The sequence below is a fragment of the Podarcis vaucheri genome, assembly GCF_965113315.1.
Source record: "Podarcis vaucheri genome assembly, chromosome: 12".
Classification (NCBI taxonomy): Eukaryota; Metazoa; Chordata; class Lepidosauria; order Squamata; family Lacertidae; genus Podarcis; species Podarcis vaucheri.
In genome coordinates, this window is record NC_138750.1 from 60,451,373 (window position 1) to 60,465,635 (window position 14,263).

General features: G+C 50.5%; 1 protein-coding gene across 5 annotated transcripts in view; it reads left to right on the top strand.

The window, feature by feature from the left end:
• NBEAL2 (neurobeachin like 2) overlaps positions 1-9,749 on the top strand; it is a 219,421-nt gene extending 209,672 nt beyond the window's left edge. For all 5 annotated transcript variants that reach the window (XM_082192090.1, XM_082192092.1, XM_082192094.1 and 2 more), the window contains 9 exons: positions 27-116; positions 589-698; positions 1,622-1,794; positions 3,224-3,318; positions 3,405-3,521; positions 4,307-4,468; positions 6,723-6,871; positions 8,422-8,557; positions 9,506-9,749. In XM_082192090.1, coding sequence (XP_082048216.1) covers positions 27-116; positions 589-698; positions 1,622-1,794; positions 3,224-3,318; positions 3,405-3,521; positions 4,307-4,468; positions 6,723-6,871; positions 8,422-8,557; positions 9,506-9,607 — 1,134 coding nt within the window. In that variant the 3' untranslated portion in view covers positions 9,608-9,749. The remainder of the gene's footprint in view (positions 1-26; positions 117-588; positions 699-1,621; positions 1,795-3,223; positions 3,319-3,404; positions 3,522-4,306; positions 4,469-6,722; positions 6,872-8,421; positions 8,558-9,505) is intronic.
• The last annotated feature ends 4,514 nt before the right edge of the window (positions 9,750-14,263 follow it).

Sequence of the window (14,263 nt, forward strand, 5' to 3'; positions counted from 1 at the left end):
CAGTGACTCGTCTTGTCCTTTTTCAGAGCATCAGCGACGGGATCCCCCTCGTCCAGGCTGTGGTCCCAAAAAACCAAGCCCACTCCTTCATGACTCAGGGATATCCCGATATGCTGGTAGGTTCAAACTAATAATAATAATTTATTATTTATACCGCGCCCATCTGGCTGGGTTTCCCCAGCCACTCTGGGCGGCATCCAACCAAATATTAAAAACAATACAGCGTCAGACATTAAAAACTTCCCTAAACAGTTGTCTTTTAAAAGTAAAATAGTTTTATTGCCTCGACATCTGCTGGGCGGGCGTTCCACAGGGCGGGTGCCACCACCGAGAAGGCCCTCCGGTCAGAAAATTGATGCTTTTCTCCCAAGGCCTCCTTGCAGGGGGGTTGAACTAGATGACATTTGGGGGGTCCCCTTCCAATTCTGCAACAATTCTACAGCTCTTTGGGTGGGCATCCCCTTATCCCAGGAAGGATGTTGCGATTCCTGTTTGCCCTCTTCCTTCCCCATCTCCCCTGCGTCGCCGTGAGCTGCTTCCCTGCCCTTCTTATTGCCTAATTTGCCCCCCCCCAACAACTTCTTCCAGGTCACTGTCAGTGCCAACGGGCTGCTAGGCACACACGGCTGGCTGCCCTACGACAAGAACATCTCCAACTATTTCAGCTTCACCAAAGACCCCACCGTCTCCAACGCAAAGTGAGTCTGGGCTTCGCTCCCACCTTGTCGTGAATTCTCAGAGTTCCAGGTTCTTCAGTGCAGTATATTTATTCTGAGCTATACATACAAATGGGGGGATGCGGGTGGCGCTGTGGGTTAAACCGCTGAGCCTGGGACTTTATATACAAATGGGGGGATGCAGGTGGTGCTGTGGGTTAAACGGCTGAGCCTGGGACTTGCCGATCAGAAGGTCGGCGGTTCGAATCCCCGTGACAGGGTGAGCTCCCGTTGCTCGGTCCCTGCTCCTGCCAACCTAGCAGTTCGAAAGCACGTCAAGGTGCAAGTAGATTAATAGGTACCACTACGGCGGGAAGGTAAACGGCATTTCCGTGTGCTGCTCTGGTTTGCCAGAAGCGGCTTTGTCATGCTGGCCACATGACCCGGAAGCTGTATGCCGGCTCCCTCGGCCAATAAAGCGAGATGAGCGCCGCAACCCCAGAGTCTGTCACAACTGGACCTAATGGTCAGGGGTCCCTTTACCTTTAATGGTATTTCAGTTCAACAATTACTTTGATAAAATACATATTTTGTTATGTTCAGGTGGCTTGAGATACCTATGAGGTCCGTAAAGTACCATATAGCATATGTTCAACACAAAAAAAAAACAGCGACAATTTGTTGTTGACAAAGGACAGCTGGACATATCAAGGGTCCCATTACCTTCAGTAGCTGAGGGCCTCATCGAACCTAAATCCGGCCCTGGTCAGGGATGATGATGGGAGTTGTAGTCTAGCAACAGCCGGGGAATTTGAGAAACACTGGCCTAGGTAAAGGAGTCTTCAGTGGCGAGGTGTGCGGTTTCAGCAGGTGTTTTGATGGGTCCCTTTTCCTCACCTGCCTAAAATGCAGGCTTTGCTGCTTGGCAGGAACATCTCTCTCTCTTTCTCCCTCCCTCCTGCTAGGACCCAGCGCTTCCTATATGGACCCGTTGCTCCAGGTGTGGAAGTGTCCTCCAAGACGCTGACGGTCTCTCACGATGGGAAGCTCCTCTTCAGCGGAGGCCACTGGGACAACAGCTTGCGGGTGACGTCCCTCAGCCGAGGGAAGGTTGTGGGACACATCAGCAGGCACATAGGTAGGAGGCCACGACTCGCGGGAGGAGAGACTCCCTTCTGAAAATCGCAAGGAATCGAAAAACAGAGCATGCTGAACGTCTAAATGCCAGCATATTATTTTCCTTCTTGAGTGCAGGCTCTGGCACCCTGAGAGCTGCTGCTTCCCTTTCGTTCTGTCTTCAATCTTAAAAGGGCATGTTTCTAGTCATCATGGCTGCGGGGAGAAGAGAATGGAAACGACCGAGTGCTATTTCCTTCCTTTTTTGTGAATCTTCTTGCCCACGATTTAAAAACCTAAATAATTTTGAAAGCATGCCTGAGGGACTTCAAGCTTAACTAACCACTGAAAAGCTATCATTTATGTACTAATTCTAGCAAATGCATGCTAATAGAGAAGGGAAGGAGGATTTTCAGACGAGCCGTTCTCATAATTCCAATAGTATTATTGTTCTGTTACCTCTTCCTAAAGTTTCTTTCCCGTTTTGTTCACTGAAAGTTCGAAGAATATCATCCTAGTGAGCAGTGGCTAAACTGGTTGTTCTTCTTTGTTTCCTGTCTTTAAAGTCATCTTACTATTGCGTCCCTGACACACTCCTTTTCTGCCTGCGGGGAGTTGTCCTTGAACGCTCCTCCATTTGTACATATGTACTGTATTTTCCGGCGTATAAGACGACTGGGTGTATAAGACGACCCCCAACTTTCCCAGTTAAAATATAGAGTTTGGGATATACTCACCGTATAAGACTACCCCTCTTCCAACGCACACCAAATAAAAATTTAGAAAACCAGTCTCCAGTCCGGCTCGGAAATCCGCTCCACTTCCCAGTAGCTGGGGGCTTCTGGGGCCAATTTTCAAGCGTATTTCTGCTTCATCTAGAGAGCTTGGTGTCCTCTGATTTAATCTGCTGTCGTTTTGTCCTTTGGTGGGGAGTTGCTGCAGGAGCTGCTGCTGTAGCCGGCGTATAAGACGACCCCCGACTTTTGAGAATATTTTCCTGGGTTAAAAAGTAGTCTTATACGCCAGGAAATACAGTATACAGTGGTGCCTCGCAAGACGAAAAGAATCCGTTCTGTGATTCTCTTCGTCTAGCGGTTTTTTCGTCTTGCGAAGCAAGCCCATTGACGGATTAGCGCTATTAGCGGCTTTTAGCGGCTTATCGGATCATCTGATAAGCGGCTTAGCAGCTTAGAAAAAGGGGGGAGGGGAAAAAACCCACAGGAACTCACAAGACATTTTCGTCTTGCGAAGCAAGCCCATAGGAGATTCGTTTTGCGAAGCACCTCCAAAACGGAAAACTCTTTAGTCTAGCGAGTTTTCCGTCTTGCGAGGCATTCGTCTTGCGGGGCACCACTGTATATGTTTATCCTCTGCATGTAGATAAGGTAACTAACTGGGGACCGTTATCCGTGTGTTTCTGTTCTGGTGATTCCCCTCTCCTCTCCCTGCAGACGTCGTCACTTGCCTGGCCTTAGATCTGTGCGGGATCTACCTCATATCCGGGTCACGGGATACCACTTGCATGGTTTGGCAGGTCCTGCAGCAGGTAAGAGGAGGGTTGGATTGGATGACCCTTCCATCTCTATGGTTCTGAGAGATTCTGTTGACGGCCTCTTCTCTCCTCTGCCCCAGGGTGGCTTCTCCTGTGGCCTGGCACCCAAGCCCGTCCAGGTTCTCTACGGGCACGACGACGAAGTCACGTGCGTCGCCATCAGCACCGAGTTGGACATGGCCGTCTCGGGGTCCAAGGTGAGCCGCAGTGGGGTCTGTGTGTGTGTCTTCCGGGCTGGACGCGCCTTTTCTGGATCTCCTGTGGGAACACCACTTAGCAGGGACCTCATTCTTGTTCACGGCTGCCTCCTGGTACACATGCAGTTGAACCCAGAAGATTCTGATAACAAGAGGCAGAAGGGTGTCTAGGAACCTCACAAAGGCTTGGACCAAATCTACGCTTCCCAGCATCATAAGAAAGCTGCAGAGATAGCGCAGGATAGTGCGCACCCCGGAAATGATCTCTTTCAGCTTCTGCCTTCTGGAAGAAGGTCCAGGGTTATAAAGACTAGGGCCAGCCGCCTGAGAAACAGTTTCTACCCAAATGTGATTCTGGTTTTAAACGCAGTGTAAGGTAGTCTCTATGGCAGTATATTGTATTTAATTATGGAGTTTCAGAGTTTTTAGGGGTTTTTGAATGTCTTATGTAGATTTTTCATTGTTCTGTAATGGGACAATGACAATAAAGGTATCTTATCGGATAGTTGGCCTTGGTGGAGATTTGACGTTTTCATCCCCCCAAAGTTTTTGATTTGAGTTTCTACTGAAATGAGGCTGCATTTTAATATTGTACTTTAATCTTGTTTTTAAGTTGTATTTTAATCAATTGGTTTTTATACGTGGTGTTAGCCGCCCTGAGCCTGGTCTTGGCTGGGGAGTATAAATAAAAATTATTACTGTTATTGTTATGCACTCTCTTTCTCTCTCACCACGTTCCCTTCCTTGGCATCCTTCTCATCGTGGAAAACTTTCTCTTCTTCTAGGATGGCACCGTCATTGTGCACACCGTCCGCCGAGGCCAGTTCATGCAGTCGTTAAGGCCTCCCTGCGAGAGCTCCTTGCCAGTGACAGTCTCCAACCTCACCATGGGGCACGAGGGGCAGGTCGTGGTGCAGACGACCGTGGAAGGGAGAGCCTCTCTGAAGGTGAGCTCCGGGAGGCCTTGCTTGGGGTGGGTGAAGCAGGCGGGTCACCTTGGCGGATGAGAGAGACGAGTCCCGAGCGATTCTCAAACGGGTCTCTCTCTGCAGCGCAGGGACCTTTGTAGAGACAAACTGGGGGCTTGTAGAATCAGGGCGGAAGGAGCCCACGGAGCGAAAATCTCATTCGGTGTCGGTTTTTATTGTAGCGTTCCCAAAGCAAGGAGGTAGTGGACTCTGATTAATAGAATACACACGAGGCTTGACCAGCAAGACTCTGGGAGGAGAGCGTATAATAATTCCCCCGTCCACCCCTTGGCCCAGGTCGTTTTATTCACAAAAGAACTTTTCGCACAGTGTTCGTAAGAACCAATCAGATTTCCTCTGAGCATTTCAAAAAGCCCCTCGTGGGACAAAGCCAGATCAGAAGAAATCCTGTTAACTACAAAGACTACTTTGAGAATGCATACATATCAGAGAGTAAATAAAACAGGACTAGAGGAGTGCATTCAGCAAAACCCCAGAGGTCATAAACAGGCAGGAAAGGAAGGATGGCAAGGAAAGAGTATTTACAATCTCCTTGTGAACTCTCTTCCTGGCCCTTAAAGGTAAAGGGACCCCTGACCATTAGGTCCAGTCGTGGCCGACTCTGGGGTTGCGGCGCTCATCTCACTTTATTGGCTGAGGGAGCCGGCGTACAGCTTTCGGGTCATGTGACCAGCATGACTAAGCCTCTTCTGGCAAACCAGAGCAGCACACGGAAACGCCATTTACCTCACCGCCAGAGCAGTACCCATTTATCTACTTGCACTTTGACGTGCTTTCGAACTGCTAGGTTGGCAGGAGCAGGGACCGAGCAACGGGAGCTCACCCCGTCGCGGGGATTCGAACCGCCGACCTTCTGTTGGGCAAGTCCTAGGCTCTGTGGTTTAACCCACAGCGCCACCTGCGTCCTGGCCCTTAAGATCTTCCTGAAGATTAACTATATCAAAGTTACATACTATCTTTATAACCCAGGATGCCTGATGAACAACTGTCCTGTGTATTTAGAATACTTATACATGCCTGTCAGGCGTAGAGAAAGCAAATGGCAGAGATGGAGAGGCTTGTGGGATTCGGTCAGAAATTATTGTCAATGAATCAAACCCAGTCAACGCAGTGCTTTCATCGCTGACACAATGGCTTGCTCCATATTTCATAATTCCTCATAGCAGTCCCACCTGACCCCCACACTCTGGATATTTGCACCCCTACATTTATTCATTTTGTATTTATTCAGAGCACTTGTCCTGCCAAGAAAAATCCCAGAGCAGTTTACGTACGGTCAAAACTAGATGGTCCTTAGCCGCAGGCTTACACTCTTTAAAAGCCATGACACACAAGGAAAGAACATCAGGGAGGGAAGAGGAAAAGGATTTTTTTCTGGGGGGTCTTCGCTGCTGCCGGGCATGAGTTTAGGCAAAGGTGAAGTGGAGCCATTGGCAGAAGCGGCGCAGGACTCGTGGGTGCTTGTCGAGAGACCCATTTTGGGAGCCAGGGCCTTGCCCAGGCCTGGCGTCTTGCACAGTGGCCCTCTCTCACTTCCAACTTTGCAAACACGCCAAAGACCTCTGCTGGTGCACTTTGCGAGGCATTGGCGGGGCCGCTTAAGGTTTCCGTTTGAAGGAGCGGCTCTTGCGAGAGCTTTTCAAACTGAACTGGCTCCTGGTGGAGTACAGAGTCAGATTTAAGGTGCTGGTTTTGACCTTTAAAGCCCTTCACGGCCTAGGACCCTCGTACCCACGGGACCGCCTCTCCCGGTATGCCACACAGAGAGCCTCAAGGTCCATAAATAGCAACACCCTAGTTGTCCCAGGCCCTAAGGAAGTTAGATTAGCCTCCATCAGGGCCAGGGCCTTTTCAACACTGGCTCCAGCCTAGTGGAACGCTCTGTCTCATGAGACCAGGGCCCTGCAGGATCTGATTTCTTTTTCCGCAGGGCCTGTAAGACAGAGTCGTTCCGCCTGGCCTTTGGCTTGGAGCCAATTTGATTCCCTCCCTCTCTTTTTTCTTTTCCTTCTCCTCCTGCGAGGAGGCTATATTTTAATGTTTTCAATATTTTAATGTTGTATTATAATTTTGTTTTTAAGTTGTATTCATTCAACTTGTTTTTATTATTGCTTGTTAGCCGCCCTGAGCCCGGCCTTGGCAGGGGAGGGCGGGGTATAAATAAAAATTATTATTATTATTATTATTAACCTCCACCTCTCATTTCTTGAAGGACAAGTTTGCCCTACACCTGTACTCAGTCAACGGCAAGCATCTGGTCTCCATCCCTCTGGACGAGCAGGTCACCGCCATGTGCATAACGGAGGAGTTTGTCGTTCTGGGGACCATTCAGTGCTCCTTACAGATCAGGGACTTGCAGAGGTAAAGGCTCACCCCTTGATGATCGACTCAGTTCCCCTTGTGTCAGAACAGACAGCATCTCACATGCCTCGCTCGGAACTCTAAGCAGTCCACATTAAGCAGCCTCTGAATCTTCACATCCGACAAGGGATCTGTTGGACTACAACTCCCATCATGCCTGACAATTGACCACGCTGGCCGGGGCTCATGGGGGTTGGAGTCCGGCAGCACATCTGGATCAGGCCAGTGGTCCATCCAGTCTGGCGTCCTGTTCTGCAATAGCTAACCGGATGCCCATTGCGGGAGACCCAAAGCACGACCTGAGCTCAGCTGTGGCCCTCTCCCCAGCCACTCTGGGCAGCTCCCAACAGAAGATTAAAAGCACAATAAAACATCAAACATTAAAAGCTTCCCTAAACAGGGCTGCCTTCAGGTGTCTTCTAAAAGTCTGATAGTTGTTTATTTCCTTGACATCTGGTGGGAGGGCGTTCCACAGGGCGGGCGCCACCACCGAGAAGGCTCTCTGCCTGGTTCCCTGTAACCTCACTTCTCGCAGGGAGGGAACCGCCAGAATGCCCTTGGAGCTGGACCTCAGTGTCTGGGCAGAACGATGGGGGTGGAGACGTATGTGTGTGTATGTATGTATATGTATGTATGTATAGGAGACGCTCCTTGAGGTATATGTTGCTCTTATATTTACATGAAAACCAATTAAAATTATTTGGATTTTTTGTTTTTAAATTCTAACTTACAGTCGTACTGCACTAAGATTTCCCCACGCCTGTTCCTGCCTTTATTATGCTCGTTATTTTGAGGGACGCGGATGGCGCTGTGGGTTAAACCACAGAGCCTAGGGCTTGCTGATCAGAAGGTCGGTGGTTCGAATCCCTGCGATGGGGTGAGCTCCTGTTGCTCGGTCCCAGCTCCTGCCAACCTAGCAGTTCAAAAGCACGTCAAAGTGCAAGTAGATAAATAGGTACTGCTCCAGCGGGAAGGTAAACGGCGTTTCCGTGTGCTGCTCTGGTTCGCCAGAAGCGGCTTAGTCATGCTGGCCACTTGACCTAGAAGCTGTACGCCGGCTCCCTCGGCCAGTAAAGCGAGATGAGTGCCGCAACCCCAGAGTCGGCCATGACTGGACCTAACGTTCAGGGGTCCCTTTACCTTTACCTTTAGGCATGAAATTATCCTAGTTTAAGTACATTGCAAGAGATGAAGATGGCATCCTAGATTATTTCACATCTGTTCCAGGTTCAAAACTCCACGTTTTTACAATCTAAACAGCAGTAAGGGAAATCTGGGACCTGCTCTGTGTTACTTCTGAGAAAAGTCAGCCCCACAACCCAGACACGCCTGTCTTCAAGCCTTGACTGACCACAGATTTTCACATGAATAATACTTAGAAAGAAAAACCCCACAAAAACTCCCTCGGCCAATAAAGTGAAATGAGCGCTGCAACCCCAGAGTCGGCCACGACTGGACCTAACGGTCAGGGGTCCCTTTACCTTTACCTATTTTAGATTTTAAGTGCCTCGGCACCTAACACAGTCGCCACCCCCCTCCTCTCCTTTCAGCCTCCAAGCTGCTGTCGCCCCTTTGGCAATGAAGGTCCCCATCCACAGCGTCTCGGTGACGAAGGAGAAGAGCCACATTCTCGTGGGCTTGGAGGATGGGAAGCTGATAGTGGTCGGAGCAGGGCAGCCTCTGGAGGTGAGTGAGTGACAGCTGCCCTTCAGCTCAACTCTTCCTAGTGTTATGGGGGGGGGGGGGAAACCTGCTCCTTTTCCCTTATGGGGTATCCAAGAGCCTGTATGGCAGGGGTCAGCAACCGAAGCCCCATAAGCCAGAAGTGGCCCATGTTGTTGTTTAGTCGTTTAGTCGTGTCCCACCCTTTGTTCATTCCCCCCCCAAAAAAATATAGTCCGGCCCCCCACAAGGTCTGAGGGACAGTGGACTGGCCCCCTGCTGAAAAAGTTTGCTGACCCCTGAGACCACACCCCTGAAACATCATACAGTGGTACCTCGGGTTACAGACGCTTCAGGTTACAGACTCCGCTAACCCAGAAATAGTACCTTGGCTTGGGTTAAGAACTTTGCTTCAGGATGAGAACAGAAATTGGGTGGCAGTGGCAGCGGGAGGCCCCATTAGCTAAAGTGGTGCTTCAGGTTAAGAACAGTTTCAGGTTAAGTACGGACCTACGAAATGAATCTAGTACTTAACCCAAGGTACCACTTGCCTGCCAGGATACCTGATAATGGTCACTGATTGCATTACCTGGGCAGCCTGGCCATTCTTTTGCGACGGTTAATACCTTAGTTCCTGAATCCAGGTCACAGGCTCACGCTATTCATACACAAATACGCCCTTAAGACAGGATTTGTAAACAAAAAAAAATGGGCGGGGGTGCCTTTCCCATTTCCTTCATGAGTGCAGAGAAATATTTGAGGTCAATTTGGGAGAGTCAAAATGGCTTCCTGATTGCTCTCCTGTGGTATTTCAGACACAGATATACCTATGTGTGCGTTTGCCTTGTACATTTATGAACGTTAATTTATATTTGAGACCTTAGAATTCTGATAACACTAATAATAATAATAATAATAATAATAATAATAATAAACTAATTCCCCACTTCCTGGTCCACCTTCTGCCTGCAGGTGAAGTCGGGGCAGTTCCACAGACGGCTGTGGCGTTCGACGCGTCGCATCTCCCAGGTGTCGTCTGGGGAGACAGAATACAACCCTGCGGAGTCCAAGTAAGCAGTTCGGGTCGGCTTTCACCTGTAGCCTCGCAGCCACGGCGGGACACGGGATCTGCCCACCCTCACCCGCTTTGGGGGCGTCTTCCGCTGCCCGGAGGCCTCTTTGCATTGTCCCCGGAGCGTCGCGATCCGCAGAGTTCCCCTGCGTGGAAGAAGAAGGAGGAGGAAAACAAACTTCCTCAGGGACTCACCTGCAAGTCGGAGGTCTCTTCACACACCTGGAGCAACCTTCTGAGGACGGCGCGCACAGAACAATTGTGGGGGAAAGGGCTTCCCAGAGCCCATCCGGCTGCTCCTCGTTTCCCCGACCGAAGCACTCGATTCCTGCGGCGCTTGAAGGGGCAATTGCGTGACACTGCTGTCACACCGGGAAAAAGAGACAGAGGACTGGAATTGGGGTGGGTGGGGAGAATACCTTATCCGCCTCCCCCCGATCCATGGCAGTTTGGGGGGACAGAAACGCAATAGACACACCAGCCTCAAGACTGCGGTCTGGTCTTTCTCCGGCGGCCTTAAAAGGACCCGTTTTCGTTGCACTACGTCGAGAAACTTGCACCGATCCTGAAGACGGAGGCTTCTCCCTCGCTCAGGCAGGAGTTCTGTCCTCTTGCTCTCAAGAGAGAAAGCTGTAATGGCCGGAAAATAACTCTGGCAGAGCAGCAAACCCGCAAAGCATTAAGCTCGGCGCGTCCTACCCCGACCCCCTAAACCAGGCACCCCCCAAACTCAGCCCTCCAGCTGTTTTGGGACTACAACTCCCATCATCCCTAGCTAACAGGGCCAGCGGTCAGGGATGATGGGATTTGTAGTCCCAAAACAGGTAGAGGGCCGAGTTTGGGGGTGCCTACCCTAAACCTACCCTCTGGTTTGAAAAAGGGAAGGAGGAGGCGAGGGGGACCCTCCCCAAAGCCCCACTCGCTCTGGAAACTGGATTGCTCGGTACCGGTGACCCCCAAGTTGAGGGGGTCGTATTGGTGGAATGGGGGTGGGCAAGGAGCAGAGCAACAGGATGTCTGTAATCTTACTGCACACGGCTGGCTTAGGGTCCCGCAAGTGTCTTCACCAGCAATAAAACCCTGCCATTTGGTAAACCTCCGTGTCTTCACCCCAACTTTTTGCCCAGCAAGCCTTAGTTTCCGGCGGCCTCTGCTAAGCATAATCAGAAGACATCCCTGCAGTCTTCTGGTCCCACAGAGGTGAGATTCCTGGCCTTCTAGCCCTCCGTCTGACCCACTGCTTGCTCTCCCCCCCCCCTTGGAACAAGCCCAGCGCTCCTCTCTTAAGGGGGCCACGCTCCCTTTACCGCCACCGGTCAAACATTGAAAAGCCTTCGAAGGAGCTGGCTGAGGTCTGCTGGTGACTCTGACCTGTACCTTAAGGTGCTTTCTCTTATAAGCACCAAACCTGCTCAGTGTTGAAGGTTGGTTTTTACTTTTACAGCTACCTTTGTATCAACCCTCAAGGCGAATCATCCAGGTCTTTTGTTTTCGTACCAGTCTGAAAGGTGTGTGGTTTAGACGCCGTTCCCCAACTCTCCCCTTAACCGGTTGCAGCAAATTTTGAGACCTTGGTGCTTTTTATTCTATTCACCAACCCCTAGATATCGGTCTGGGCTTCAGTTCCTTATCTTGGTGGACTGGGGCAGTGGATAGGAGGAGAAAACAGGTTTGGGTTGAACTCTAAAATCGGCGACTTGCCTGGTGTTAGCAGGAAGCCTCCCATCAGCATCACACAAGCATAAAAAGCCAGTCCGGTTGGCACCAGGTATTTTGGCTCGCAGCTCCCATCAGGCCCAGCCAGGCCTGTCAACCCAAAACATTTGGAGTGGGGCACCAGGCTGGTGGGAGCTGATGTCACCAGCAGCAAGTTCCCCTTGGGGTCCAGCTTTTAAAAAAACAACAACAGGACTTTGGCCGGGTGAGAACCTTGGGAGAATAACCCGTGTGCTGCAAATTCTGCCTTCCCAGAGGACGCAAGGAGTAGGGTGGGTTCAGGGGCGTCGTTGTGGGCTGGAGAGTTGGAAGGGGGGACCTCAAGGATCATCCAGTCCACCCCACCACCCCCCGGTGATTCGGCACCAGAAAAAAATAACAGCACTGGCCTTTCCCCTTAGTGGGCAGCACTGCCGCACTTCTGCGATTGCCCCTGTTTTGAAAAACTAGTTGCCAGTCCTGCAGAAGTCTAGCAAAAGCACTAAGTGGGAAGGACGACTTGGCCCCATCTCTTTGGGGTTCTCTGCATTTGCAGAAAGACGGGAGAGGAAACCCGAGCCCCAAATTTCCCGTCTCTGCGCAGCTGCGCCGCTCCTTGGCACACCGCCGTGCAGATAACGCTCCGCCACGACTCTCCCGCGCACCGTAGACCCTCGGTTCTGTTAGAAGGTTCTCAGTGGGGAAACAAGTCCATCTTTCTCTTTGCCCCCTTGAGCAACTGTGTTGTGCTTTTTGCTGCGGAGAGTCGCATGTTTCCTCCCTTCCCACCGGCTGTTACGACCGGGGCCGGGGAAAACGGCTGCGGTCGGCTGGACTGGCGGCCCCTTCTCCGTAGACTCCATTGTCTGTCGCCTTCCTACCAGCACCGTGGGGAAAGGAGAAAGATGGCAGAATGCAGGCATCGTTGGGGTTCCTTCCGGCAGGGTGAATATTCCAGGTGAGGAATAGCAGAGTCTTGCAGAATTCTCCGCCTACGACCCGTCAATTTGCCTTGTCCCATCTGAGTTCCAGGTTCACCAGAGGAGCAGTTTGCATTCGTACAACAGGCCACTGGGCGGTTTCAAACGGTCTTGGACTACAACTCCCATCAGGCCCAGCCAGCGCCAAACCTCATGGGAGTTGTAGTCCAAAACATTTGGAGGGCATCCGCCGGCTGCAATAGGCACTTGCCTCCCTTCATTCGTAAAGGGAAGACCTGCGCTCTAAAAGCAAAAGCCGCCTTCAATTTCTCCCACCCACCTCCCCATCGACCTCTTCCAAAAATAATAATTCCTGGGTGAAGACCAAATTCCACAAAGTGCAATATCCGCGCTCTCTTTTTTGGCAAAAAAGACTCCCCTATCCCCCAAAAAAACCCACTGTTTTCTGTGTACATATATATATACACACACAGGTTTTGTATCTTTTATGAATAATGTTGATCCAAACTTTTCTATTTTTTTGTATTTAAAGCGGATTTGGGGGGGGGAGTTTATCTGTTTTCTTAGATCCTGCTGGCTTGGAGAGAGCAAGACTCAAAACACCTCTGATGTTTCTCCATGTGGATTTGTCCTTTTGTTTCAATTGAGGATTTAAGGGGCTCTTGCCACCTTCCTAAGGCGTAGCAAACGTTTCACCGGAGAGGTCTTTTGTTACCTCCTCGCTTTGACCTTGCAATCTCCTGGCTTTAGGGGGGATAAATAATAATAACAATAATAAAAAATTTATTATTTATACCCCGCCCATCTGGCTGAGTTTCCCCAGCCTCTCTAGGCGGCTCCCAATCGAGTTTCTGTTTTGCATTTTGCACGTGCGTGTCTTTGAAATTCTGTGTTTTCACGCTTCCAAATGGGACAACGCCAGGGCTGCCAGCTGGAACGGGTTCAGAATAGAGGTTGAACAAGGGTGGCTTTGAGGAACCTCTTCCTATGGCTGCTGGATTGCGTCCCTAACCAAGTCACACTCAATGCAGAAGGAAAAAACAGCAAAAGGGGGGGGGGGAAACAAACACTGAGCTTTGTCTAAGTGGCTTTGTCTGTTTCCCACCTGGGGATCTGTTTCCATAGCAGGATTTCTGGAAGGAGGACCACTTTTAGCTTGGGATCCCTGTCAGAGCGGCTCTTGCCATCAGCCGAGGCAGAAAACAGACCCCATTTTCCAAGGGGCGCTCTGTGCATGCCCCAAAGCCTTATCACCTCCGTCGCCCCTGTTCCCACCTTTCCAGTTGCTGAGGTTTTTCTCGCAACTCGGCTGGAGCGCTTGGCGACAGCCCAAGGAAAGGCTGGTGGTCCCAGCTCTGGAACAGACTGGCGCCATCGTGATGTTACTAGACCGCAGCTCCCGCAGCTGATGGGAGTTGTAGTCCACTCCACCAGCTTGGGGAAAATCTGCCCCAAAACCTCCTGTCCGTTTGTGCAACTATACAGACCTCCACCTGAAGGACTGCGGTGACTGGTAAACACAGCAGTTCCACATCTGGAGCACTTGCAATATGCCTTACTCTTCTTTAATGTCAGCATGCAACTGGCCAGGCTTTTCACCATCTTAACTTTTTCCTTCCGGTGTGCAATTGGAGATGATTTACACAGAGAGGTTGGCGGAGAGCAGATGAGAGACCTGGGAGGGGAAATGGAACTCTTTATTATAACATAATGCAAAGTTTCCAGCCCCTGGCCTGATTCCTAAAGCGCTCTGCCCGTAGCTGCTTTTTCACAACTAATATGAAGGCTGCCTAGGTAAACGTAAAGGTAGATTTGCACCTGTTTTCACTGGCGAAACTTAACGGCACACAGCAAATAGACAGGGATCGGCTCCATCGGTGCTTTTGGGGTCGTCTTCTTGGCGTTCAGTGCTATGGAAGTGCCTAGAGGGACACACGAATTGTCCTTTTACTTTCTAGCGTGAGAGCAAAAAAATTAAATGTTTCCATTTGGGGAAGATGGTGGAGACAAGGACAAATCCAC